At 55.4% G+C, this 26,955-nt stretch overlaps 1 protein-coding gene across 3 annotated transcripts in view; it reads left to right on the top strand.

Annotated features, from left to right (window-relative positions):
- PRPSAP1 (phosphoribosyl pyrophosphate synthetase associated protein 1) overlaps positions 1–14,524 on the top strand; it is a 29,338-nt gene extending 14,814 nt beyond the window's left edge. For all 3 annotated transcript variants that reach the window (XM_050908388.1, XM_050908389.1, XM_050908387.1), the window contains 7 exons: positions 1,005–1,177; positions 1,610–1,725; positions 2,781–2,836; positions 3,370–3,515; positions 9,762–9,832; positions 10,530–10,676; positions 11,354–14,524. In XM_050908388.1, coding sequence (XP_050764345.1) covers positions 1,005–1,177; positions 1,610–1,725; positions 2,781–2,836; positions 3,370–3,515; positions 9,762–9,832; positions 10,530–10,676; positions 11,354–11,512 — 868 coding nt within the window. In that variant the 3' untranslated portion in view covers positions 11,513–14,524. The remainder of the gene's footprint in view (positions 1–1,004; positions 1,178–1,609; positions 1,726–2,780; positions 2,837–3,369; positions 3,516–9,761; positions 9,833–10,529; positions 10,677–11,353) is intronic.
- The last annotated feature ends 12,431 nt before the right edge of the window (positions 14,525–26,955 follow it).

The following is a 26,955-nucleotide window of genomic DNA, read 5'->3' as shown; positions in this document are numbered from 1 at the left end:
CTTAGCCACCACCAGCATTGCCCTCCTGGGGACCAGTCAGGGGAAGTGGTGTGTCATTTGAGGCTGTCCATGCTGAAAACCCCCAAGCAAGGGTGTCTGCATTGTAGGAGGAGTGCCTGTCCCTCCGTCTTCCCTGAAGTGCAATTCTTCAGTTCCCAAATGGTCTTGAGGCAGTTTGTGACGATGCAGACAGTGTCTCTTGGTGTTGGTTTTAAGGAACTAAAAGGGCTTGGCTTTTCTTTTTTTTTTTCCCCTTCCCAAAGTGAATTAAAACGCAGATTAATACACTCCTCCTGGGCCACGCCAGTCATCATGGTGAAGCTAACTGAAAATGGGGTTTTATGTGTATTCCTTGCTGTGGTCTACAGATTTGTTCTGCCTATGTTGTTTTTTTATTTTTTCTTTCAAGAAACAGTTGTTTAGCATTTACTGTGCTGTTGTTCCTTCCATCTCTAGATAAGCTAGATAGCGTGGAGATGCTGACCTCTACCAGAGTGATGCATCTGGACTTGGTACTGCTCCAAAATGCAGTATTTCTTAAGGCAGGAAAAATTACCTGCGTTACATTGTTAAAAATAAAAATACCCTAATAAATCCAGTGTGGATAAAGTTGTGTTGGCTGCATGTGTGTTGCTTCTTTAAAAGACTATTTCAAAATACACTGTATGCAGTGACATTTGTTCCAACATAAATGAAAAAATGCCTTTTTTTGTTGTGATGATGGAGGGAAATCATCAGACACCTCATGTTAGAATACAAAATCAAATTCCGGTCCACGGCTCTTGAGTGCTGGAGTCGTATCCTGTACATGTAACAGTTGATTGTAATGTGCTGTGGCATGATGGAAGGAGCTATATGATTACAGTCTGGGTCTTGCATACACTAGTATAAGGTGTAGCATTATTTGCTTGGAAGTTTGGTGAGGAGAGGTATGGGTATAAAAGGAGAAGGAGTGCGTTGGAAAAACACCTACTAATACTTGGAATGGTTTTCAAATCTCCTAGAGATGTGAATACCGCTGTCATGGAGCTGCTGATAATGGCGTATGCACTGAAGACTTCCTGTGCCAGGAACATCATTGGGGTCATCCCTTACTTCCCCTACAGCAAACAGAGCAAAATGAGGAAGAGGGGCTCTATAGTCTGCAAGCTGCTGGCTTCGATGCTCGCCAAGGCAGGTGGGTGTCCCAGGGAGCAGCAGCATGGCAGGCTTGGACGCTGCAGTGCATCCAGCTGCTGGGCATCCCAGAGGGCGTCTGTCCTTCCGTTCTTCTCCTGTTCGATGTGGGGACGTGCTGCCGAGCCCTTGAGCCACTTTGGGGGAATTCGTTTTCTTCATCTTAATTTTATTTCTTTGTAACTCGCACCTGGGGAAGTGGCCTAGCAGTGTCATATTGCAATACAGCGTCAGCCTAGTGCTGTGACTTGGTGCATGCCTGTTTCTCATTATGTCTTTGGAACTTTTTACGTTAACCTGTTTATGCTTATTTTATCATATGGCATAATAGTCTGAGTAATAGCTAAAATAGTCTGGAAAATGGAGATATTGGAGGAACTCCAGCCATGTGGGAGTCATTTCAATGAATTGTTTTTTTTTTTTTCCCCCTTAGGTTTAACACACATTATCACTATGGACCTTCATCAAAAGGAAATTCAAGGCTTCTTCAGCTTCCCAGTAGACAACCTGAGAGCATCCCCTTTCTTGCTTCAGTATATACAGGAAGAAGTGAGGTTACTCTAGTTCTATATATATCAACTTGTCTTAACTCGTCTTAATGTGATAGGAGCATTGGGCCTCTGCTTATGCAGAGGTTGTGTTGTCAGGCTAGGTCAATCGTTCTGTTAATGAATTCTTTCTTAGGGGGTACCTATTGCACGTTTCTTAGGAAAGCGGGAAAACGTTATGTTGTATGATTGTACCTGGATAGAAATTGAACTCTTGATCATAAGCAGAAGATGAGCTTGCTCTCTGTAGAGTTAGTGCCATCTGAGGGATGCTATTTATGCTCCTGCCTCTAATCACCTTTTAAATCCTGTTAAACTTGCCCTTTGTTCTGTGGTGGATGTCTGCCTGCTCTGAATTATTGATAGACTTTGTCTTGGGCTGAGTGTAGGAATGCTGAGCACAGCAGGGCTGGGGGCAGGGCATGGAGGTTTTATTTTCCATGTGCCAAAGATGATGATTTATGCCCGCACGGTGAGAGCAAGGCTTCCCCATACGGGGAGAGCGGGCCCTGGGTTCAGACCTTCCCCGGCAGACAGAAGTAGCTGCAGCCGGTCCGTATAGCATAGGTTAAACACCGTGAACGTTCCCACCTTTGCCTGTTTTGAACACAAGGCCAACGCCTGCTCTGCCTGGGCACTGGGGCTTCGCATGCTGGTGAGCACCAGGGTTTGATACCTCTGGCCCCCAGGGCCATCACTACACCGTCCCCTTCCTTCCCTGCACCGTGTGCGGTGCCCTGTGTCTCAGAGCTGTGCTCAGCACTGCCGACCAGGCCATCGCTTGTGGGCAGCAGCAGGGAAGGAGGCACAGAGCTGCGGTCATGTGCAGAGTAGGACCTGCAGTATTGCCTGTACTGAACTTATTTGAGTTGCATTTGGGGCAGAATACACAAATACTGGTGTTGAAAACAAGTGCAATTGGCTCTCTAGTTTCTTGCCACAGAATGAGGATTTGGGTCTGGGGAAGGAGAGTGGGCGCGATTGTTCAGCCACGTATCAAATCAGTTACTTGCTAGCAAGAAGGTCTTTACTTAAATAACTTTTTGTCACATCCAGATTCCGGATTACAGAAACGCAGTTATTGTAGCCAAATCTCCTGATGCAGCTAAAAGGTAAATGGATGCTTTACCAGCTGGTTAAAAGTAACTTGGAAAAGATCTGGCCTGATGTGAAATACACCAGGAAAAATATAGGAGGGTCGCAAATGGATCAGCAATCTGGTTGATAAGTCCTTTGTGGCTGGAAACGGGATGGACGTCTGTAGTGGTGCAGATGGGCAGCTGAACCTTGCAATCCCAACCCTGTGGGAGTAAACTCGGAGGTCTCTGCTGCTGCAGAGCTAGGTGGTTCACCTGGGGCCAGGATCAGACTTGCTGCATGAGTTTCAGCAGTGCCTGACCATCCCAGAAAGCATTTAGCATACAGAAGAATGCCAGGAGACCCCGGTGGTGGAGCCAAGGGATAGAGTGGGCTTTGGGATATTAAGGAGGAATGAAAAGTCACTTCCAGTGAAGTTTCTTGCTGGGGAACAGCCACAGAGGTGCAGCCTTTGCTTGCCCTGTTGGGTCTAGGAGAGGCCTGCTGCACTGGGCTGTGAAGTTGCATCAGCCCAACATCTTCCTGACATGCTGTGGTTGTCCTGCAGGGCTCAGTCTTACGCTGAGAGACTACGGCTGGGACTAGCAGTGATCCACGGAGAGGCTCAGTGTACAGAGCAGGATATGGATGATGGACGTCACTCCCCTCCAATGGTCAAAAATGCAACTGTGCATCCTGGTCTGGAGCTGCCGTGTAAGATTAAGCTTCTTTGCTTATCTTTGGGCAAAAAAAAAGAAAAGTTTGGTGGGAAATTGCTGTTGGTTTAGCTGTGTAGATATAACCAACCTAATGGCAGTTGGACCAGTGGAATTTTTCTCATGGAAAGGTTGATACCGGTGAGTTGTAGGAGAAAGTACAGGGGAAGGTTTTTATTTGACTCTTTCTGGCCATGCAGAGCATCAGTATTGTTCTCCTTGGCTGTGCCCACTCAACAGTGTCAGACTGACAAACCTCTGATAAAGGTGGTGCTTTTACAGCACTCAGCAACAAAACTCATTGAGCTAATGAAACGGAAAAGAAATACAAAAGTGTAACTAACATGGGAACAGCCACTGAGACAGGTTGCTGTCCCCAGTGCGGAGGGGAGGGCTGGCCGTTGTCTTCCCCTCCTGCTGCAGCCATTGTTACTGCTGGAAATTTTCTTCATCGTGGCAGCCAGGTGATCATGTTCCAGTGTCTGTTTTGATAATGTTTTGAGGTTTGTGTGGCTAGGGTGAATAGATTCTCCGAGAGCTTTGCTGAGCTGCTTCCTGTGCTCTTGCCATCGATTGATAAGCTGCTGATTTGGGAGCACAGAGCAAAGGAAAAAGGAGGAAACCTGTATTCTGGGAAATGCCATCCTCTTAGGATTGCTTGTATTCCTGCAACAGCAGCAGTCAAGTAACAACAGTACAATCAAAATCCAGCTCCCTCTTGAGAGGATTTTAGCTTTCTAGGTAGATGGTGGTAGGACAGAAATTGAGTGCAGTGAAAGTGGCTGAGAAGTGACCGTGGGAAAGGATGTATGGTGCTGTATGTGGGAAGGAGCTATCCGTCATGCAGCCAAACTTAATTATACCAGCAGTGGCTAGGGCTACTGATAAGCGTCTCCCCTCGTCTTTTGAAGTTTAGGGAGAGCATCCAACCAGTTTGTCGGCAGGTTGTGGAGGGGAGGCAAGTAAGACTGCAGGCATTTTACATTACCCCAGTCATTGCTCACTATAATACAATCAGTTAAACAGTGCTTATGTTGCTGGTGAAACTCCTCTTGGGCCTTGGGGACAGGTGCGGTGTGGCACTGAAGTTTGGGACTTCATCTTGATTGTCCCCCTTCTGACAGGGGGATTTTTTCATGCCCTTCCAACAAAACAGGAATTTGCGTGGTTACTCTTGGCCTTTTCCTTCCTCTCCTATTCCGAAGAGGATGAGCTGGAGGATGCTGTCCTCCAAAATATCACTAGCTGACATTTGTCTGCTACCGGGGCATTGATGCGACTGTATTTTTATTTCCAACCATGTCACTTTAAGGAAGCTCAGCTGTGGGAGCTTGTGCTGCTGGAGAGCCCTGTGAATGGTAGCTCATACAGAAATGTGCCCTTGTCCAGTTTAGTTATGATTCCAGTGGAAAATTGTTTTCAGTCCTCAGCTATCCAAACACAAACTAATTTGCTGTGTATCACCACTTTCTTCTTTTATCTCCTGCAGAAACTCAGCACTTGACTAATGACCTTACATTCCTGCATGCCTAAGGCACAAATGTAAAACAATCAAGCTGTGGCTTGGTAGCTGTCGGCGAGATGTGGGGTGGATTATGGGGCGAACTTGTCCAAAAGTCTCAGTAGAAAGTTGCTTTTCTCTCCAGTTTTCTAATCTGATAGATACCTGGTTTTGAGTGAGTTTTGAGTGAGCTGGGCTCTGTTACTGGAGATGCAGAATACTGAGGTAATATCTGTCTAAAAGCAGTCTGTAAGCTTCTAGTGCATCCTGGTTGTGTCGCAGCCTCTGCCATGGAGCTGCGCTCTTCCAGACAGGTGAAAATGCAGCTAGTGTTAGGGATGGCAATGCTGTGTTACCCTCTCTGCTACGCCTCCTTTCTTGTCCGATCCAGTCATTTGAAAAGTGTCTTCCCACCTCAAGTGGCACATCAAACAAAACCCTGATCAGCTCTTCCTGCCATGTCTACGATTGCCAGCAATCCCAGTCTGACAGCAGAGTGAAGCAGAGTTCAGCTATGTCCCTGTATTGTTGTTTGTGAAAGGTAGGACACGTGCTACTCACCCAGAGCTGTATGCTTCCTTACCCCAAAACTGGCCAGAAAAACCTCCGGTTGTTGAAACAGAACCGGGCTCCAGGTCTGCCTGGCTCACTACCACAAACCTGGGTCTGGGCAGTCAGAAGGTGGGGCTGCTCCTGGAGGTGGCTGAGCGTAACCGTGGAGCATCCTGCTCTGGGCTACAACCAGATCGGTGTGGAGCATCCTATCTTCCCTCTCTAGACTCTGCAGTTCAGGGTCCCCGGCAGTTGTGTTACAGCCAGAAGAGAGGTGAAACCCGTGTCTGGGAGCGGCCCCAGAGCCCTACAGCGATGACTTCTGCTTTATGCCATTCTTCATGGGCTTCCTAGTGAATTGGCTGGGCTCCTGTGTCCCGGCATGCACCTTTTCTCCCTATTCTAGTAGAGATCGTGTGCCTTTAATTAACGAGTGTTATGCAGTGTAATGGCTTATTTATTGTCCTGAGAGTGTAGCCTGATGTGATATTCTGATTTGGTGTCATACGGAGCCGTAACAGAAAAATGCCAAAGGTGCTTCCAATTGCACTTCTCGAAGTGCTGCGCTAAAGCGGCAGCAACAGCTCACGTCGCTCAAAACCCAGAAATCGGAGCCTTTGAGACAGGATGTCACTCCGAGGTTATTCTCTTTGATTGTGTGCTCTTTGTGTCTCAAAGCTTGCAGCTGGCTTGGGGCTGTGCTTTAACAAATGCATGTGGACTTTTTGCATGTTTCCTTGTCCTTGAGAAAAGGAGTGGAGCACCATCTGTTAAATCATTTCAGTGGCTTTGAAATTCGGTACTTTGTACAGATAGCTAATGGTCTGCTTCAAACCCAGAGCCCAGCAAACTCCATGAAGGAAGAGAGTTTGGGTGAAAAACTGGAGTGACCGTAGGTCTGTTCCTACTCCCTACCCCCATCTCTTCCTGTGTTTAGGCTGGGCACAGGGATGTTACCTGTCTTTCCAGGTCTATCTCTTCACAAAACAGTTCATTCTTGAGCAGCCTTTTGCTCATAGACTCTGTTGTAAATGCAGCATTTTTTTTTTTTTGGTGATTATCACTTTAATGCACACTGTCAGCTCCAAACAGAATTTGTTTTAGCATTTCTTAACCCATTTTTGACCACTTAATTAAAGCAACAGGTTTATACACCTGAGAATGCTGTTTCTTTGTGCCAGTGATAATCTCGCCTTTAACACGTGGTACTTTAGCGTATATTACTCACATCAGAATGAAAGTGCAGGTTAGTGTGTTTGGCTGACGAACGTATTTCCCCGCCACGCCTCAGTGTTCTTTGATAGTCTTGTTTTATAAAAATGGTGGTTAGTTTGGTTTTTCCCCTCTTTTCTTTATCTTTTCCCCCCAAAAGCTACAGATACCTCAAGCATCTTTTCTGACTCTCCAGGAAAAAACAGCAACTCTTTCAACCTAAACTCGTACATAATCCAAGGGCTTACACCAGGCAGAAGTACAGCTGTGGCTTACTTCTGTTGCCCTCTTTTGTCTACATACAAATAGAGGTTTTGTGTCTGGGAGGAAAATGTTCTTTATTATTTGAATCATTTTTCAAGCCACCTTCTCGTAGCAGTTCTGACTTGCACATCTTGGTATGTCCAAAGATTTTGAAGAAAAAGAAACTGGCCGCAGTAACCCTTGCATAAAGTCTCATCACACTGGAGCAGTTCTCTTGAGATTTGATGTGGTTGTGGGTAGATCTTTGGCTTGCAATTTTTTTCTTTTCTTTGCAGAGAAAATTGATCAAGAAAAAGGGAGAACATCTCTTTAGGATCCGGGTAGGTTGACATGTTGCCTACCATACTTCAAAAATAAAGCAAAATTGAAATACAGCATTTAAAAACAAAGAGATGCAAAGCACTGCTAATGTTGCTAGCTGCTGTGTTAGCCTTTAAGCATAGCAAGGAATGTGTCTGCTTCCTTTATGGAATAGATTTGCTGAAACTTCATGTGTCTGTGAGTAAAACAGTGCTGAATTTCAGCTCCCTAGGCCTGTTCACCATTTGCTTAGAAAAGAGTTTTCCCTAGCCTGGCTGTTGTAAACAGAAATGGTACTCATCTGTGGATGCACATGAAGGATGGGATGGCAGCCAGATGTAATCCTTTTGGTATTTCACAGCTCCCGCCGGGAGTTTTGTTACTGTCCAAACTAGATAATAATCTAATAACTAATCTAAGCAGGTAGGTAGTGCCTGTAATTGAAATTTATGGTCAGCTTATCTCTTGTGATGCTTAAGCTGAGTTTATTACAAATACTCATCCTTCTCATAGGAATATTTTCCCTTCAGGATTTAGATGTGACTTTGCATTTGATAGGAGACTCAGAAATAACAGTGCAAGGGAGGCTGGGGAATCCTGTGTTCCAAAGAGCAATTAACTCTTAAGTCCAAGGTAGCTGTGACTTTAACTGAAAACCTAACAACGAGTAATGTAACTTTGGTCAAAACAGAACTGTTGGACACCTTTTATACAGTTTTGGTAGGCTTACGGAAAACCAGTCTGTGGAGTAGGTCGTGTGTATGAAGAACAGCTCTACACATGAATCTGTGGAGCTGTGGTCCTTATAATTGCTTTCATCGCATCTCTCAGTCTGACTCACTCACCCAGCTGTGCTTGCACTCTAAGCATTCCCAGGCACTGATGAGTTGTGGGAATAGTACTGGATCAGCCTGCTGTGCAGGATGGGGAGTTTCGTGTAGGACTTTTTTGATCCAGGAGGGCAGAAATCGATATTCAGACAGGCTTTTTGATGGGCAATGGCTTGTGTTCTCATGCTGCTCAAGTATTATATTGAAGTAGGTTATCTTAAAGGAGAAAAATCTTGCTATCTAGGGTGTCCAAAACTCCTTGGCGCTTGAGAAGCCTCTGTGGCCAGAATCCTGGCAAGACCTGAGCTTACGAAGAGAGGAGGGGTACAAAGTGCCTCAGTAGGACACTTTGCTGCGCTCCCTGTAGAGAGCATAAAATATAGGGGGGTGCATGTGGGCCAGGTAAGTGTTACAAAATGCTGGATGTTCCTCTTTGCTTCAATGGTTAGATCAGCTCAGATTATCACCTAATGACACGTGCATGCCCACCACTGTGTCCTTTCCGTGCTGGGAGTTTTTGTACTGCATTCACTGTATAAACCAGCACCCTCCGGCAAGTGAGAGGTTTGGCTTATGGGCAGCGAGTACCTGGCCCGTATCAGAGGCTGATTGCTGTTTGGTGTGAGTCTGAAGACTGTGTTACATCTGGACACTCTCAGTGCATCCTAGTTCATATCTCTGTTATTTTTGATACTGCTGCTGGATGTTTTTCAGAATAAAGGAAACGCCTGTTACACATGTAGTTTTTGCATGAACCATGTCAGTGCAAAAGTAGAGTCAGGAGGGAGTGGAACCTTATTTCCTGGTACATCTCTTCACCATGTGTCAGATAGCACAGCTCATCAATGTATCCTTTTGCTTCCAATTGCTGGTTGCACTGAGCTTGTAGAACTGAGTTTGAACTGGATTTTGTCCTGCTCTTTGCATTAATCAACTTTAAAAAAAAAAAAAAAAAAAGAGCAAATTTACTTCTGCAAACTTCCTTAAGCTTTCTTTGCCTGAGCGGGTATTATTAAGGTCGTTAGGCCCTCTGAAAGAGCTTTGTGTGTTTGGTGATATGAGAGAAAGCAAGCAAGCTGCAGTGCGAGTCTCGGATCCTTCAGATGAATTAGTGAGCCCAACAGATGAAAAATTGCACCTTGTAAAGCATATGCCCTTTGAGAGATGTTGCTCGGAGAAGCCCGTTTGTTGTTCCCAATTGTGAGATACCCCTTTTTTTCAAGTCCTGTTCTGGAGCACAAAGAAAGTCACTGACATTTCCCATAAACTAGGTGCTGCTTTGTAGCTCTCTTTGCACAGGGGTCTGTTAGATATTTGGATTTTCTTACTGTCTCTGAGGTCAGTACTAGATCCCCACAGAAACTGAGAGTTTCATCTTTATGCAGCAGTGCTATTCATTTAGGGAGGAAAACGATGGTTAAACCAGTGGTTACCCACGTAGGTGGGTGTCAGGATAATGTAAAGTGCATGTCTGTATCTATGCACCAGTATAACATGCAGTTAAGGGCAGCGCCTCTTGTGTGGTGGAGCTGTTGCGGTTTGACTCAAGGCTAACTGACCTGGGCTTTTTTTTCTTCTTCTTTAGTGATGATGGCCAAGGAGAAACCGCCAATAACTGTGGTTGGAGACGTTGGAGGAAGAATTGCCATCATTGTGGTATGACTGTGGAGAGGACGGGGGGGTGGCTTCCTCCCAGCATCTTTTCTTGAGCTGCTTTATCCCAGAGGGTAGGAGGGACTGCTGGTGTAGGGGTGGGAACATGATTGTTACCACTGTTTTCTCCAGTTTTGCTGGCGGCTTTGGTTGTTTCAGCTTTCTGTTGAAAACCCTTCGTACTTCAGCGCTTTAAGCCCTGAAATCTCCTTGCTCCCTTGAATCTACAAATGTCAGATGTCTACAAATACTCAACAAATCCAGGACGTGCAGAGAAATCTCCTGAAGTGTTTAAAAAAACCCCAACCAACCAAACAAACAAACTTGCTGAGCTTCTCATACTTGCTGTGCCACACTGCAGTGTCAGTAATCAACATGCAGCTACTATCACCATGAAAAAAAAAAAATACCTTGCTGAAGATAAGCTCTGTTTGTGTGTGTGCACATGCAGGGACTAATTTGTTTCCAAGACACATTGTTTGTTCTGCATACTAGCAAAAGGGTCTGTACATTAGGGAAATGGCGTTCACAGATTTAAGCCGTGCACGTGGCTGTCCTTGCATCTCAACAGCAGCTGAAGTAGCCAGGGATTTTTTTTTTTCAGCTGTGTGCATGGCCAAAGCTGCAGTAGCTTGCAGATCCACTCCTGCCCTGCAGGCACGGTAAACCTGGTTTTGATGTTATTTCTGTTTCTTCTCAGGATGACATCATCGATGATGTGGAAAGCTTTGTAGCTGCTGCAGAGATCCTGAAAGAGCGTGGAGCCTACAAGATTTTTGTGATGGCTACTCATGGGCTCCTGTCAGCAGATGCCCCCCGTCTCATAGAGGAATCCTCCATCGATGAGGTGCGTCTGCTTTCTGGACTGCAGAGGAAGGGCTAGCTCTGGTGGCTGGGTTGATTTAAGGCACCAAAAACCACAAACTGATGTTCTTCCCCTGCCACATAGCTCAGCTCTGAAATGACTGGTTTCATCAGATGCTTTCAGTTAGCTGATTCTTCATTGAGGGGGGAAAAAAAAAAGCGTGTGTGATTAATACTTGTTCAGATCGGATCTGCTTCTCTGTGTATGTTTTCTCCCTAATGCACAGATATTAGTCATCCCTGCCTGGACACTTCCCTTACCGCACCTGGGTGCATGTGACTGCTTTCTCACTGTACAGACCTTCTACCTGTCCCTCTCCCCCAGCTGATGACAGGCTGTTGGGTACATTAAGACGCTAAGATTTCGAACCTTGTCCTTAGTAACAAACATGTCAGATCCTGCGATCTAAATGGACCCATCAGCCTGTGTGGAGGTGGCTGTTGTAGAGTGCTGGTTATGCTGGTCCCCTCAACAGATTGACTGTTACGTGGGGGAGACCGTTTATTTTAATCTTTTTTTCTAACATACAAGGATTTCTCCCCCTGAACTGTGAAACAGCAGGTACGCACCACTCGTGGAGTTAAACTAGGGTAGCTGTTTAGTGAGAGTGAGCATATCAGCGGCACAACTAATGGTCTTTTCTTTCTGGCACTCCGTAGGTGGTAGTAACCAACACAGTTCCTCATGAGGTACAGAAGCTGCAGTGCCCCAAGATAAAGACTGTGGATATCAGTTTGATTCTCTCTGAAGCCATCCGACGAATCCACAATGGCGAGTCCATGGCCTATCTCTTTCGCAACATCACTGTCGATGACTAGACCGGGCGCTGCCCCTGTCCTGGCTTCCACAAGAGAAGGAAATATGCATGAAAAGGCAATACCATAAATTATAGGCATAACACAACTGTTTATTCTTGTAGGAGCGTGAAGGTTTTCAGGGTCTTGAGCCATGAGATCTAATAGAAAAAATCAACCTGACCAGCACTTTACAGGTGAATAGAAGAGGCCACTGGCAATGGGGGGGATTACATCTTAATTAAGAGAGATGGAGAAATGAGGAGGTGTTAAATTTTTAAGTTCCTTTAATTTTTTCTTTTTTTAGTGTCTTATCTCTTGCCCTGTAGGGGTGGGGAAGAAAAGAAAAAAAGACGTAGCTGTCAGCTTATAAGAAGGGAATAGAGACTGCTCATTGCTGTGTGTGGGCAGCGAGAGGAGACAGCCTTGGGGTTTCTGTTTCTGACTGACTCGCCTGAGAGCGCAGAAGGGAGCGCTTCATTCGGGCGGCTGGGCAGGACTGCTTGCTGCTGGCAGAGCTGATCAGCAGAGCAGCTCCTTGCCAATTGAGTGGCCTCTCATCTCTTGCACAGCATAGCAAGGACTTTCATCAAAACTAAGTTAGCGGAACATCCAGAAAGGGCAGCTTAGGGCAACCCATTCGCAGGGCTGCTCGCATCCTTGTGTCGGGGCGCTGGGAACAAGCTCACGTGTATCTCCCAGCAGGGCAAGGGGTGCTAGTTAATGTGCTGGCCTTTTCATTTTGCGAGCCTCGGATCATTATTGTTCTTCAGTGGCAAGTCACGTGAGGGTCTAGGTCCTCACTTGAACGCCTGTCTGCACTGCAAAACCAGGTGCAATTTCTGGAGTTGCCTGGGTCTGATGAGTTGTGGCAGAGTCTCGTGGGGAAGGGGCGTTGGAACAATATCTGCCTCTAATGCAGCTGTGCTCTCCAAAACACTAACACTGAACCTGCAATAAAAAGCATAGGATTTTTCATTTTTTGGTGCTTCCTGTGAACCCTGTACCCTCTGGACAGCTGCTGTGTCTGTACCGTGGGGCTGTTGCTGTAACCAGGCTCACTTGGCAGCTTGCAGCCGCCTTCTGCGGGGAAGTAGGACTCACTGCTTGCTCCTTTCTTGAGTGACACTAATCCTTGGCTGGAGGGGACACTTGAGAAAGCAGCACAAGGTGCTTGTGAAGGACTTTGTCTCCAGAATGTTAAAAGGATAAATTCCCAAACTGTGATCTTCCCCCTTGATGAGGCAGGCAAACACACTCCAGTAAAACCTATACCACTTTCTAGCCTGCTGATGTGAGGAACAAAGCCTGCCAGAGGCAGTTGCTTCAAAAGAGCCCTGCTGGTGACGGGCTGTCTGTAGCAGGCAGTTGTTTAGCTTTGCTTATCCTTCAACTTCTGCCTACATCCTTCTCTTCCACTCCAGCATCTAAAATGTGTACGGTGCCAAGGGGCAGGCAGTGACTCTGAGCAGGACAAGCCTTGAACACCGGGCAAACAAGCGTGCCTCGACACGGGGGAGTTTGTCTTGCAGAATCGCGTCCTGTCTCGTAGCCAGTGAGTGTACATGAAAGGCCAGAGCGGTTGGGTCATCTCCAGTATCCAGCATGGATTAAACCTCCAAGGCAAATCCCACGAGGGGTGCGCAGGGCTGGATGAGGTCTTAAGGCTGTTGGTGGTTTCCCTGCATTTTCGAAGTACTACGAACAAATCACGGCTGTACTCTGTGACCACAGCGTGGCTCCTCGGCCTGGTGGAGTAACGCGGTACTGTGCTATAAGTATTATTGAACGGATCGACTGAAGTGTGTGAAGTCCTTGCGGACATCTGTATGCCCCCTTGTTCTGAGCCGCTACCAGACCATGCTCTTCGTACTGGAAGCCAGTGTTAAAAACATGAGCAGTATTGCTCTCCTCTCCCCTTCAAACTGCTTGTCAGACCTGCCAGAAGCAAGGTCAGGGCTTGTTGAGCGCTGTTGCCCCATTCAGGCTTGCCTTTACTGGCCTGTATTTGGGTAGAAACTGTGGAACCACGGCACCAGTGAGCAGAGGGTTGTGCCAGTATCCCCTGGGTCGTACTCGGGACCACAACCAGAGTTATCCTCAGGCTTCGCTTCAAACCTTACCCTGACTAGAAGCCAAAAGCAGTTGGCTAAACTGAATCCAGGAGATGTTCACGTCTCAAAATCCCTAACTGCTTGAGGAAAACTGGTACCCTGTATTCACTGGGTCCCCAAAGGTCACGGGGAGATGGTTGGTTGGGGCCGGTGTACGCTAGGACACAGCATCTGCCCGACCTGACCCAGCCTGGACCTAGGTTGCCATCACATCGGCATTGAACCTCAGCACTTTCCCTTCTGCCCCAAGATCCTTCCCTTGCTGTTGCTGTACCGCCGTGCTGATGTGGCCCTGTGCTATTTTGGGGGTCTTATAGCTTTTCCTGCCAGTCCTGGGTGCTGTCTGGAAAGCTTGACCAGTCCCTGGGTGTAGCTTTAGAGCTCCTGAGCCTGCAGCTCTGCCGGTTACTGGAGTTAAGGCTTAGGATCCCTCATAAGAGGGTTAGCTTCTTGCCTCGGTGCATCTTGTTCCTATCTCTTAATCTCTCTACTCCCTCTCTGAATGCAATCCTCCCAGCTTGGAAAAGAAAAATGCACACACAGAGCAGATCTATATGCTTTGGGTTTAATGCCTGAAAACGGTTATCACGTACCTTTTAAAAGAGCCAGGCGTCTGTTCTGTTTCCTGCTTGCCCACCCTCATCCTTTCTTGGAAATTGTCTTCGAGTGCCTCGCCGAAGGAGGGAGATGTCAGTGCTCTGACTGTGTGATGGTTGGACCTGGAGGTTTATGAAGTTCTTGTTGATTATTTTTGTAAGTACTTGCCTGATGGATCACTCTGGTTCAAAGATTTTTCCCAGTGTTTGAATACTTTACTTCCTGGGGTTGTCTGGAAGCATGTGTTTATCTGCGTGTCTTTTTCCCCTGCTTATACGGCTCTCTGCTTTGGAGCAAGAGGCTAGAAATCCCTGTGTTGATGCTGTCAGCAGCAGCCTTCCACCATTCCCACGTCTAAGGGAGAGGGTAAAATCTGTCATGCTTTTGATACTTAAAAAAAAAAACCGAGGTGCTTCCTTGCCGGGACTGGTCTCCTCCTGGAGAGTTTCAGACCGGAGCAGGCTCTGCCACCGGCAGGTATTGTCTCTCTACGCATGGCTCAGCCCTCCTTCGCAGGGACAGCTCGGCCTGTGAGGGAGCTGCGTCTCCCTGGGCACGGGCTGCAGTAACCTGCCTCAAAATACTTGCTTTTTGGGTATTGAGGTGGAAAATGCAGCAGGGAGCCTCGGCCGGGCCCGGGCCGGCGGGGGCGCGGGGCGGTGCCCGCCGGCCCTCGGGGGCGGGGCGTCGCCTAGCAACGGGGGACGCTACACTCTCCCCTCCCCTGTAAACACGGACACGTGGACAGCGGGCTCGGCCAATGGGTGGCGGGGAGCGGCGGGGTGGTGGCCAATGAGGAAAAGGAAGGGGCGGGCTCAGGGCGAGGGTGGGGCCGGTGGCTGCGGGTGCGGGGGCCAGAGGGAGCCGGGCTGGTGGTGCGGGATGGGGGGGGTTCAGGCCGGGGGGGGCGGTGGGCGGCGGAGAGAGCGGGGCTGGGGGGCTCGGGGGGGGCAGAGCTGGAGCGTCGCGGCGGGGCAGGGTCGGGGAGAGCTGGCTGGCGGCTGGAAGTGGCCGGGGCGGCGGGGAAGGGGACACCACGTCCCCCAGAAAGCGCTGCCCCCGGGGGGGGACACCCTGCCACCCGCTCCCCCGCCCCGGTTGGGATGGGGTTTGATTGCTTTCCGTAGTGGGGGGGGGGGGGGGAGGAGGAGGAGGAGGAAGGCTGCCGGCTGCCCGTCCCTCCTACCCTCCCAGGTCCCCTCCAGGCAGAAAGGCTCCCGTGCCCCCCAGGTCAGGCTCCGTGTTTTCGGGCAGGGCAGCAGCAATGGCCCTGCTCAGCCTCTCCCAGCTGCTGGATGTCGCTATCGGGACGCCTGAGGTCGGGGCCGTCAACTTCACAGCGCTGCGCAGCCTGCTGCAGGCCATGCTCGGGCACCTGGGCCTGCAGGACCTGCCCGCCCAGGAGCAGGGGCACAGCCTGACCTCCCTCCGGGGGGGGGACCAGCCTGCCAAGGCACACCCTGGCCTGGAGAAGAAGGGAGACAGGACAGAAGCCTGGGCCCAGGGCACGGGGCAGCAGCCAGGGGAGCTGCTGCCCGGGAAGGACCTGCTTCAGGGGACTGCGAGCAGCCCCCAGGTCGTCTCTGTGGCCACCGATGTGGGGCAGATGAAGAAGAAGATTGAAGAAAACGAGAGCGGCATTTCCAAGGTAGAGGCTCCTCCCAGTCCCCCTGGGTGCTCCCCCGCCAGACGCCCCCTCCTCCAGGGTCTGCGCCGCTGCTGCGCTGCCCTTAGACCAAGGTCTGGTTTTAGACCAAGGTCTGGTTTAAGCCCAAGCTCACGGCGGCACGTGGGGCTTCACTGCGGGAAAGGGATGCAGTTTTGGGTAGGAAGAGCTGGGGCTGAAATACTGCTCTGCTTGCTCTGGGTCCTCCCCACGTTGCCATCAGTGAGTTGTGGGGGGTCTGATAGAGCACCCGGTACCCTCAGCTCCACCAGCCGGAGGCTCAGCACCCCTGGAGGTGTGGCCCCAGCACCCTCTCCATCCCTCCCTTCCCCGCTCCTGACCTACGGCTGGGTACTGCGCCTGCTCCTTGGGCAGCTGAGAGGCTCCATCAGCACCTCATGGGCCTCATCTCCCACCACAAGTCCCCTTGGCTCGCCCAAGGGCTAAACCCAGCACTGGTGGGGACTGGAGAGGGGGCTTCATCCTGCACGGCACTGAGCTGCTCACGGCCACGCTTTTCCCGAGCATCCCCGGTGGGAAGAAATAAGCTCAGGTTCAAGGAAAGAGCCACCCTCAGCTGCAGGGCCGGATCCTGCCAGGGCTGGGACACCTAGGGAGAAGGCAGCAGGGAGAGTTTCCCCGGGTGGCAGAGCAGGGAGCGCTTGCCCTGCTTGATCGCTCCCCACTTCGTTAGCAGCGATTGCCACTGCCCTCGCTGCCCAGGCTGCGGTTGAGAGGGTGGCAGTGGCTCTTTGCCCTTTGGATCAGCTTCAGCTGCCTGGCACGGGCGGGCAGGGCTGGATCCATCCCTGCTGACTCGGGTTGTGCGATGGGCTCCCCCAGGGCAGGGGTGGGGGTCTCTGGGGAGCTGCTGCCCCTTCTTGGCTGTTGAAGATGTGATGAATGGTAAGTGCTGCCCGCAGTGCCCGGCGCTGCCCCCCCGGCTCTGTGCAGACCGCAGCGGGGGTAAAGGTCCTGGTCCCCAGGGACCCTCCCCTGGGGCTCACCCCCGCCACCCCCTCTCCTAGGCCATGGCTCTCTCCCAGGATCTCCTCGAGGAGATCGGCGGGATGAAGGCGGCACAGTCCCGCATGGGAGAGGACATCCAGGCGATCCAGGAGGTGCTTGGCTTGGTGAGCTGCCGCCGGTGCTCCCGGGAGGGAGCTGGGCCCTCACCCCCTCCCTGCCCCTCTCCCCATCACCCTGCCGCCCCAGCCCCTGCCCCACAGCCCTGGGTGTCACCCAGCATGAAGGGTACCAGGAGGGAAGAGTAGGAAGGGTGTCCCAAGGGGGGGAGCGGGGGAGCTCAGCCCAGCCCACCTGGAGCCCCCCACCCTCTGCCTGCCAGCGCTGCCCGGGGAGGGCAGAAACGGGCACCGCTGCCTGCGGTCAGGCTGGTGCTAAAGACATAACCGCATGCATCAACCAAAGCGATGCTAAGGCATTTTTTAACTAAACAGCCATAAAAAAAGAAACATGGGTGCTGGGAAGGAGGAGAGATAAAGATCTACCCGTGCAATACAGCCACAGCCCCCAGGCACAGCCCTGCCCAGCGTCCCTCTGTCTTGTGCCCAAGTTAATTTGCCGATGCTCCTTTTAAATCCTGCTCCTGTGTCCTGACTGCTGTCCCTCTCCTCGCCCCACTCCAGGGGAACTTCCAGGACGCTGCCGGCCGGCTGCCGGGCCTCCGCGACCAGATGACGTTGGACAGTGATGTGGTACGGCCGCAAGCATGCCCGGATCCTGCTCCAGGACAGGAGGCGGCTGCATCCCCAGGGGACCAGTGCACCCAGTCCCTCCGTATCAGGGCATGGTCCCCAGCAGCGCTGGGCAGCGATGCTGGGGGGGTCAGCGCTCCTGTGGGTCCCACGCCACCCCCGGCTACATGGCCGGGCTGACTCCTTGATCCCTTCCTTCCCCAGAAAAGGCTGAAGGAAAGGCTGAGCCTCTACCCGGCCCCAGAGGAGGTGAGCAACATGGTGCGCTGGGAGGTGCTGGAGGATTGCCTGGTGGGCAGCAAAGCAGGAGGAGGAGGAGGAGGAGGAGGAGGACGAGGTCTGTCGGTGGTGAGTGCTGGGGCAACCCGGCTGCGGGAGCGGGACCGCAGCCCCCAGCGCCTCCAGCCGCTGCACGCCCCGGGGCCTCTGCGGAGGTTTGCTCAGGACTTCTCTTCCCTGCGCATCCCGCTGGGAGGCAGGACCTGGCATGGGCAGAGCCAGGGCAGCTCCTTGGCTGGCCTAACAGACAGACCTCCTCCATCGTCTGCACCACTGACAGCCCACAACAGCTCCTCCATGGGGCAAGCGAGCACCCAAAACCCTCGGGGTGACTGCACAGCCCATGTCCTTGCTCGACGTTGGGCAGGACCACGGCTCCCTGTGCTCCCGGTCTCTCTGGGGCTGGTGGGTGGGAGGCAGGGACAGCAGAGGGACGTTTTGGGGCAAACCCTGGCATTTTGCACCATGAGATGGTTTCCAAATCCCACCTGGGGCTGCTGCTCCTGAAACGCAGGCGCAGCCCATTGGGCTGGGAAGCGGGTCTGGTCCAGCAGGTCTGGGGATCTGAATCCCATTGCTAGAGGAAAGAATGCCTTGCTGTTTTATCAGGTGGTATCAGTAGGGTGTTCGCTGATCCCCTGGATCGGCTGCTAAAACGACTCCGCAGGCACGGAGGCAACCAAAGGGCTAAGGGGGCTGGGGAGGGGCTGGGCAACTGTGGCTGCGGGAGCTTGGAGGGTCTCCATGGGGTGGGCACTTTGCCTTTGGGCTCTTGTGGGGTACGTGACTTTGGCCCCATGAGCTGGGGGTTTGGGGACAGGGGCTGGGGACAGGGCAGGGGGCCCTGGGTCTGTCCTTGCTGCTGCACTTCTGCCTATAAACCTGCTCCCCTTTGCCTCCTCTTCCCAGGAGGGCAGTGGGGGCCGGTCTGCCCCTGCTGAGCCCCTCACTTCGGATGCGGACACCCCACGTGGGGCAAGCTCAGCACTGGGGCCGAAGGGACCAGGGACACAGCCTGCACCCAGGACCAGCAAAGGAACCAGCAAGGAGAGTCCAGGGACGCAGCTTGGCTCCCTGGGGACGCAAGCAGGGATGCAGAGAGCACCGGTGACCCCTGAGAAGTGGGCAGGCGCTCCCTCAGATCGGATGAGGACTTCTGATGCCAGTGCCACCACCGCGGGGACACAGCCAGGGTCCCCTCACACCAAGACCACCACCCCAGGGACACAGCCAGGATCCCCCGGCACCCAGACCACCACCCCAGGGACGCAGCCAGGATCTCCCAGCACCCAGACCACCCTGGGGACGCAGCCAGGATCCCCCGGCACCCAGACCACCCTGGGGACGCAGCCAGGATCCCCCGGCACCCAGACCACCCCGGGGATGCAGCCAGTATCCCTTGGCACCCAGACCACCACCCCGGGGATGCAGCCAGTATCCCTTGGCACCCAGACCACCACCCCGGGGATGAAGCCAGTATCCCTTGGCACCCAGACCACCACCCCAGGGATGCAGCCAGGGTTCCCTGGCACCCAGGCCACCACCTCAGGGATGCAGCCAGGGACACCCAGCACCCATACCTCCATCCCGGGGATGCAGCCAGCACCTTCAGGGACCCAAGGAGGAGGAGCAGGGGTTCAGCCAAGCCCCCCTCGCATGGAGCCCAGCCTTCCTGGCACTGAGAAAGTCCCCGCTGAAGCCACCCCCAGTGCTCTGGGGACACAGATGGATGCCACAAGCCCCAAGGAGGGAGGCAAGGCTTTGCCTAGCACACAGCTTGCCCGGGCAGGCCACCCAGCAGCGGGGACCCTCTCGCCGACAGCCCAGGGGTTCGAGATCCCCCTCGACGCCGATCCCAGGGCCACGTCCCCTTCACAAGAGCCGGCCATGCCCTGGGGGTCCTCGGGCTCCAGCAGTGCCTCTGGCCGCTACGTGGAGACGGTGGAGGCTCTCCGCCAGATCGGGCAGCTTGGCCACCTCTATGCCGCTCTGAAGGAGCAGGTGGCCCAGCTGGAAGCCACCAAGTCAGACCACACTGAGCTTGAGAAGCTGCGCCTGCTCTTCCCGGAGGGAGGTGGGAGCCCTGGGGGGGCTGGCAGGGGGGTGTTTGGCTTGGGGACACCCTGGGTCAGGGGCTCATTGTGCTCAGAGCCTGGCCCGGGAGGGTGAGACCCCCTCACCGACAGCGTGTCCCCTTGGACCATGTCCCTCTAGACCAGGAGAGCATCGCCAGCGTCCTGGCCGACCTCCGGGGCCGGGTGTCCTCCCTGCAGGGCCTGGCCAGCGACCTGCAGGGTGAGAAGGGGAAGGTGAGCTGGTGGCAGTCACTGAGGGGGCTGCAGGGATGCGGCGGGGGGGTTTGGGCAGGGTGGGGGCAGCTGAAGGGCCCCCATGCTGGGATGACACAGAGAGCTGTGCCCTGACTCTGCCACCACTGCTGTTCCCAGATCAGGCAGCTGGAGGATGCCCTTGGAAAGCTGGGGGTGGCTGGAGCCGACTGGAAAGTGGATGGCAGCAACCAAATCACCCTGCAACTGGGGTAAAAGGACGGGAGAGGGTTTCCTACCCCACGGGGCTGCAAGGGAGACTGGGGGCACTGGGACGATCCCAGTCTGGGGGGCGAGGAACACCCTGCAAGTGGCCCCATGGAGGCTAAGCCTGCCCGTGCCCCTGTCTCGCTGGCCAGGTCCACGCTACAGGAGATAAAGCGGGAGCTGAAGGAGCTGGGAGAGCAGCAGGAGATGACCAAGGCCACGCTGGAGCAGTTGGTGACCAAGACGGCCGACCAGCTGCAGGAGCAGGTGAGGTCCGGGGGGAGCGCTCCCACTGCCCGCCGGCTCGGCAGGGTGGTCCTGGTGGGGGTCCTGGCCACATCCCCTGGCTAGCTGGGGCCATCGAGCCTCCACGGCATCCGGGCTTGTTGGCTGCATCCGTCCCATCTCGGAGCTGATTCCTTCTCCCCTTCCTGCAGCTGGACGAGCTGAGGGCGACGGTGGAGAGCGTGGGGCAGGAGCAGGCAGAGGCACAGGCAGCGTGCCCCATCTGCAGCACGGACACCAGCATGCAGGTGGGGCAGCTCCTCCAGCGCTATGAGAAGCTCCAGGAGCTGGTAGACTCCTTCATGTCGCAGCAGGCGGTGAGCAAGGTGGTGAGGCAGCTGCCAAGGAGGAGCCAGGTAGGAAGATGCTGGCATGGGGGGCTTGCGAGGGGGTTGCCGGGACCCCCCCGGCTGGTTGTGCTTCATTGTAACACGGGGGAGCCCCTCGCTCCCCCCTGAATTGGCTTGTACAAGTCAGCAGCATGGAAGGAAATTCAAGCCTTGGTGCACATGTCCTGCTGGCACTGATAGCCCACGGCCACCGGCCGAGTAACCCGGGTCTGTCCCCGCGGGGCAGCCAGCCCCCCCTTGCACGGCACTGCCTTGCTGTCTTCCTCCCTGAAGCAGGACGAGGAGCTGCTGAAGCGCATCCAGGCCACCATCGTGCAGGTGCAAGGGGACTACGAGAAGCTCAGCTCCGTCACGGGGAACCTCCTGGATGACCGTCACCAGAAGCAGAAAGATATCGAGGTAGGCGGCTGAAACCCCCGCGGGGTCAGAGCATCTTCCAGGCAGACCCCAGGCTGGGGACCACAAGGGATTTGTCCCCCTGCCAACCTGCTCGCAGCCCTGTGGAGGTTCAAACTACCTTTCCCAGAGGTTTTTGGGGAGGAGGGGGAGCAAGGGGTGCTCGGCTGGCCGGGAGGCAGCTCCGACCCTTGCTGCGGTGTCATGGGATGCTTTCTGTGTTGGAAGGCTCTGTTCCAGTCCCTGGAGAGGCTGGAGAAGGAGAAAGCGGACAAGGAGGACCTGGTGCTGGGAATCGATGTGGTATGGCCTCGAGAGACCCTGGTGCCAAGGGGGTCCCGGGCAGGGTGACAAACACCTCTTGTCCCTTGGGTGCTCATGGGGGCTGGGGGGAGGGAGAATTTCCAGACTGGCTGCGGGTCTCTCGCCAGGTCCCTCTGTCTCCCCTGGGATCCCTTTGGCTGATGGGACCAACCCCACAGGGGTGATGGGGTGAGCGGGGCCACGTAGCCGCTTCTCCCTCTCCTCCCGACACGAGCTGGCCCTGCCCATCGCACCTCCGTCCTTTCCCCACCACCCTCCTGCCTTTCCCTGTTGCTAGAAAGCAGACAAAACCGCCCTGGCCGGCAAAGTCAGTCGCACCCAGTTTGACGCAAGCATGGAGCGGCTGAATGAGTTGATCCAGGAGATGCTGAGCCGGGTGACGGGCCAGGAGCAGGGCTGGCACCAGGTCCAGCAACAGCTCAGTGAAGAGATGGACTCCAAGGTGAGGGGTGGCTCGTCCCTGCTGCGCAAAACTGGCTCCTTCGAGGCTTGGCAGCCTAAGGCAGCATCTGTCTGAGGATCCCCCCCCTCCTGGCTTTTCCCTGGGGACCGCGATGTCCCATCCCGGGGCAGCTGGCTGAGGCTGTGCGTCCGTCCGCAGCTGGACCGCCTGGAGCTGGGGCCTTTCCGGCAGCAGCTGGAGAAGCACTGGAAGAGCATCCTGGAGCAGCTGAAGGAGAAGGCGCCGCCAACGGAGGCTGATGATGCGGCTGGGATTAAGAAGTGAGTGTGATGGGGACGGGGATGGCTTCGGGGACAGCGCTCGCCCCGTTCCCTCCGGCTATCACAGCTGGTGCCCACGTGGTACCCTGGCATTGGACCAATTTAGCCAGCGAACCGTGGGGATGCTGACGAAGTAGCTGTGCCTTCTCCTCCCACCAGTAGCAGATTTCCAACATGAAAGGAGGCATGAGGAGGGGGCACCTCCAGGATGGAACCCTCCCGAACCAAAACTGGGGTGTGGGTGCAAAGGCTTTCTGGAGCAAGGGTGGGGGATGGCGGCTCATCCCCCCGGGCAGGGGTGCAACACGTGGCGCCGCGGAGCTGGGTTGTGACCTGCCCTCCTGGCAAGGCGCAGAGGGGTAATTAGCGCTGACGAAGCCATGAAACGGGTGCGAGGGCTGGTTCGGATGGCAGGCATGGGCGCCTGTGCCCTTCATCTTGCATCCCTGCCTGCCCTGGGCAGCCACGGGCAGCTGCCGGGTTTCAGAGGTGCCAGTGGGGCTGAGGCGAGCGTGTCCCGGTCCTTGGGGCAGCCGTGACAAAGCTCATCCTAAAAGATGTGGGAATCCTGCATCCCCCAGGCCTAGCATTTGCTGCCAGGCTGGGAGCATCCCACCCCAGCAACAGGTACAGGAAACCCCCCCATTTTGTCCTTGCCAGCACCCACCAGTTCCCATGGGACTGGGGTGCTGTGGGTGCCCGTGGGAGTAGTTCCCATGGCGGTGGTAGTTTTTGGGCGCTCCCCTCTGCGGATTCTCCGGTGCCTAATATGAGGTGGAGCTTTTTCCCAGGTGGGAGCCCACAAACAACCGCTCTCCCCCATCGTACCCCTTTTATTTTGTAACCAGCCAGCGGGCTGGGACCTTGCTGGGGTGGTGGGGTATAAACCAGGTTCAAAACCCTGCCGTTCCCCCCATAAACGCCATAACTCACTACAGCAAAGTGCCCAGCACCTTGCTGCTGCCTGCGAGCTGCCTGCCTGCATGCAGGCAGGGCTGCGTGTCCCCCCCCAGGAGCTCACCCAGCCCTTTTCTCCCCCCCCCAAGGCAGCTGCTGGCCCATTTCCACTGTGTGTCCTGCGACCGGCCCCTCAGCATGCTGGTGCCTGGCCCGTGAGTAGCACCCAGCACCGGTGCATCAGGGGGCTGAGTGGGTGGGATGGGGGAAGATGGGTGCTGGCGGTGCCCCGCTGTGCCAGGCACGGGGGTTAGGGTGTCTGCCTGGGGGGGTCCGACCCTGCCAAGCCGCCTCTACAGCCATGCCCATCAGCAGGGGGACAGGGACCTCTCCCCGGGGGGCAGCGGGCAGGGGGATGCTGTGGGGTACGAACCTGTGGGTTTTGGGGTGCTGCCCTGAGCCAGGGTGGGTTGTTTGACCCCTGTCACCCACCCATGGCTCCTGCCCTCCCCAGGCACATCGTGGCCATCCCGTCCATGCCGCCGCTGCCCCCCCGCCTCACTGGGCACCCCCATACCGTCCTCGAGCTGGAGCAAACACAGCAGTACAGCCACAGGTAGGGGACACGTGGACCCATCCCCGGTCCCTGGGGTGCAAGGTGGCCCTGCCCTGGCGAGGGAGAGCTCTTCCCTGGGTGGGGGCAGAGGGGTTCGGGGGGGCCTGGGCAGGGCAGGGGAGCAGAGGTGTGCCGCGGTGGGTCAGCTGTGCTTGCCCCGGGTCTGTGGGGTTTTACAGCCCCCCCCTGCGCTGCCCCGTCTAGCCCAGGTCTCTGTCTCAATGGCACTGAAGCCACATGTGATGCATTGTGTCTGGTCTCAGCCTGACCTCAGGCTTGGTAGGAAGTCGGGTGCCTCCTGTGAAACGAGTCGCCAAAATTAAGCACTGCAGCTGGGACAGCCCAGCTCCTGCCTCCTGGTGTCCCCTGTGTAGGGTGCAGGGACCTGCCATGGCCATGGCCGTCTCACCGGGGCCGTGGGGAAAGAGCAGATCCAGCACGGCTAGACGGGCGTGGGTCTCCTGCAGCAGTCGGAGGGGAGCCGGGAGGGACATACCCCACCGGGGAGCACCCCCCTGGCCCCCTCTCTGGTGTAGTAGGGTGAAGCACGGGGTGCCACGCTGCTGGGTGCTGAGCATCCCTGTGCCCCGTCCCACAGGGAGCGGGCGGCCGAGTGTGGGTACCCCAGCGTGCCACGGCACTGCGGGGGCCGGCACACCCTCACCCACCCGCTGCAGCGCTGCCCGCGCCTCCAGCCCTTCCCACCCAGCGCCCCACGGCCGATCCAGCCCCCCACCCTGCTCCCCATCAAGGTAGGGATGACGAAGGTAGGGATACGGCGGGGGTGACTGAGGCTGGGAGGGTGATGCTGAGCATCCGGGGGGGATCTATGCCTCAGTTTCCCCAGGCAGAACTGAGTGTGGGAGGGTTGCTTGGGGATGCTGAATTCGGCCCTGTGTTTCAGCCAGCCCGCTCTCTCCTTCCCAGCACGACGAGATGGAGCTGTTGGGCCAGGATGGCCACATCTACAGGGGCCGGCGGGACGGGCAGCTGCCTGTGCTCGTGGGCAAGGAGGGTACGGCCAGGGCATGCTTGGGGACGGGATCTGGCGGGTGTGAAGGGGACAGTGGGGTGGGCAGGGCGCCCACGGGGTGCCAGGTTTTCCCCCACTCGTGTTCCCCCTGGCTCCCACCACCCCAGCTCCCTCTGGTCTCTCCTGCCAGGCTTCCCGAGGGACAAGCCCAAGCTGTCCCCAAGGCAATGGGATGCCCGGGACTCCAGCCGCCTGCTCTCGCGGCCTCAGACTGCCGGTTCCTCGCTCAGCCAGCCGGGTAAGGCCCTGTCAGAGCACCGGGGTGGGGGAGAGGGCACCCTGCTGTCTCCCAGTGGGTGGGGGCGAGCAGGGGTCTGTGCCCACAGCCAGGCAGGGTGGGATGGGGTCTGGGGTCTGGGGTGGGGAGGGGCGGAAGCAGGATGGAGGGGGAGGACTGGTGGATGGGGCAACCGGTCCCCGTGTTGAAGCCGGAGCGAGGTGGGGTGATGTGAGGGGGCAGGCCTGGCCAGTGTGGGTCAACAGCCTGTCTGCTTCAGGGTGGGGGCCAGGACCCCGTTTCTGGGTGTCTCTGGCCGGGCAGGTGCCCCTGCTGCCTGCCCCGTCCTGGGCTGGCAGAGCTGCCCACAGCCAGTGCCTGCCCCGTGGGCTGCAGGGGGGCTAACCCCTGCCCCTCGCCCCAGGCACTGCCGCCTCGCCGGAGCACAGGCCAGCTTCGTCCCACGGCCACCTCTCCCGGGCACCGGGGCTTCTCCCGCCCCTCCAGCCCCCGCGGGATGGATCCAGCACCCTGGCAGCTGGGTCGGACTGGGGGCCCCTGGCCAAACCCCCATCACGCCGGCCGCCAAGCAGGCGAGCAAGTGGCTCCGGCCAGCAGCAATAAAGGGCGATGGGCAGCCAAGAGCCTGTGTGGCCTGAGTGGGGTGGCCCTGGGTCGGGATCTTCCCATCATGCACAAGGAGGGGTCGGCAGCATCACTCATCCTCCGGCCACGTGTTGCCGGAGGAGCTGAAAACAGCCCCTGGCCAACCCCCTCCCAGGGTCTGTGCCGGCCCCGTGCTGCCGTGCTCCCCCTGACACCCCCTGGCCTCTGCGAGCCCCGTTTGGCCCCGATGGCCCCTGCCAGGGGAGCTTGTGGCCCCAAAGGGGGTCTGGGGGAGCTGGGCGGTGCAGTAGGAGGATGATGATGCTCAGTTGCTGCTGAAGGCGGTGGGAAATGGGGACCTCAGTGGGAAGGGCGGCAGCAGGACATGGCTTAATGCCAAAAGCAAATCCCACCCCAAGCCTGCTGGTTTGCTGTCGCTTATCCCGAGGGATGAGCATCAGCGAGCTGTTTTCCTTATCTCCTGGTGGAGAAACCCCCTTTATTACCCCCTTGTCCCTCTTCCAACGCTGCCATCGATGGAAAGAGGAAGGCACCAGCCCCACTGCTGCCTGGCTCAAGGCAGCTGATGCTTCCCACCTCTGGAGCACAGCACCATAACCCCTTCTCTGCCCCCAACCTTGGGGGACAGGTCCCCTCCTTTCCCTTATGCCACCCCCATGGCTTGGGGCTGCTTTTCCCCAGCCCCATTCTGCCACCCATCCCCTCACTGTCAGATGGGAGAAAGCCCCACTGCGTGCTGAGACCGAACACAAATTGTATCATGAGTGGAGAAGTACCGGGTAGGGAAACCGCAGTCCCTGGAAGCAGCGTGGAGGGGACATGGGGGTGTCATGGCTGGGGACACGTGGCTGTGTGCATAGGGAGCCAGGGCTGTCCTGCGCTGGGGACAGCCCCAGCTCCCCCATGCACACATGCAATGACATGGGGGGGGACGGACACAAAGCCGGTGGCACCTCTCGGGGTGAGTAACCCCAAGGGAAACCCCAGAGGCAGCCTGGGGGCACGCAGGCATCACCCCTCACTCCCCCCATGGTGTGTCCCTGGGGGTTGCCCCATGGAAATCCTGCTCTCCTGGTGGTTCTTCTCCCCAA

Source organism: Gymnogyps californianus, chromosome 19 (assembly GCF_018139145.2).
Source record: "Gymnogyps californianus isolate 813 chromosome 19, ASM1813914v2, whole genome shotgun sequence".
Lineage (NCBI taxonomy): Eukaryota > Metazoa > Chordata > Aves > Accipitriformes > Cathartidae > Gymnogyps > Gymnogyps californianus.
This window is presented reverse-complemented; position numbering and strand designations above follow the sequence as displayed.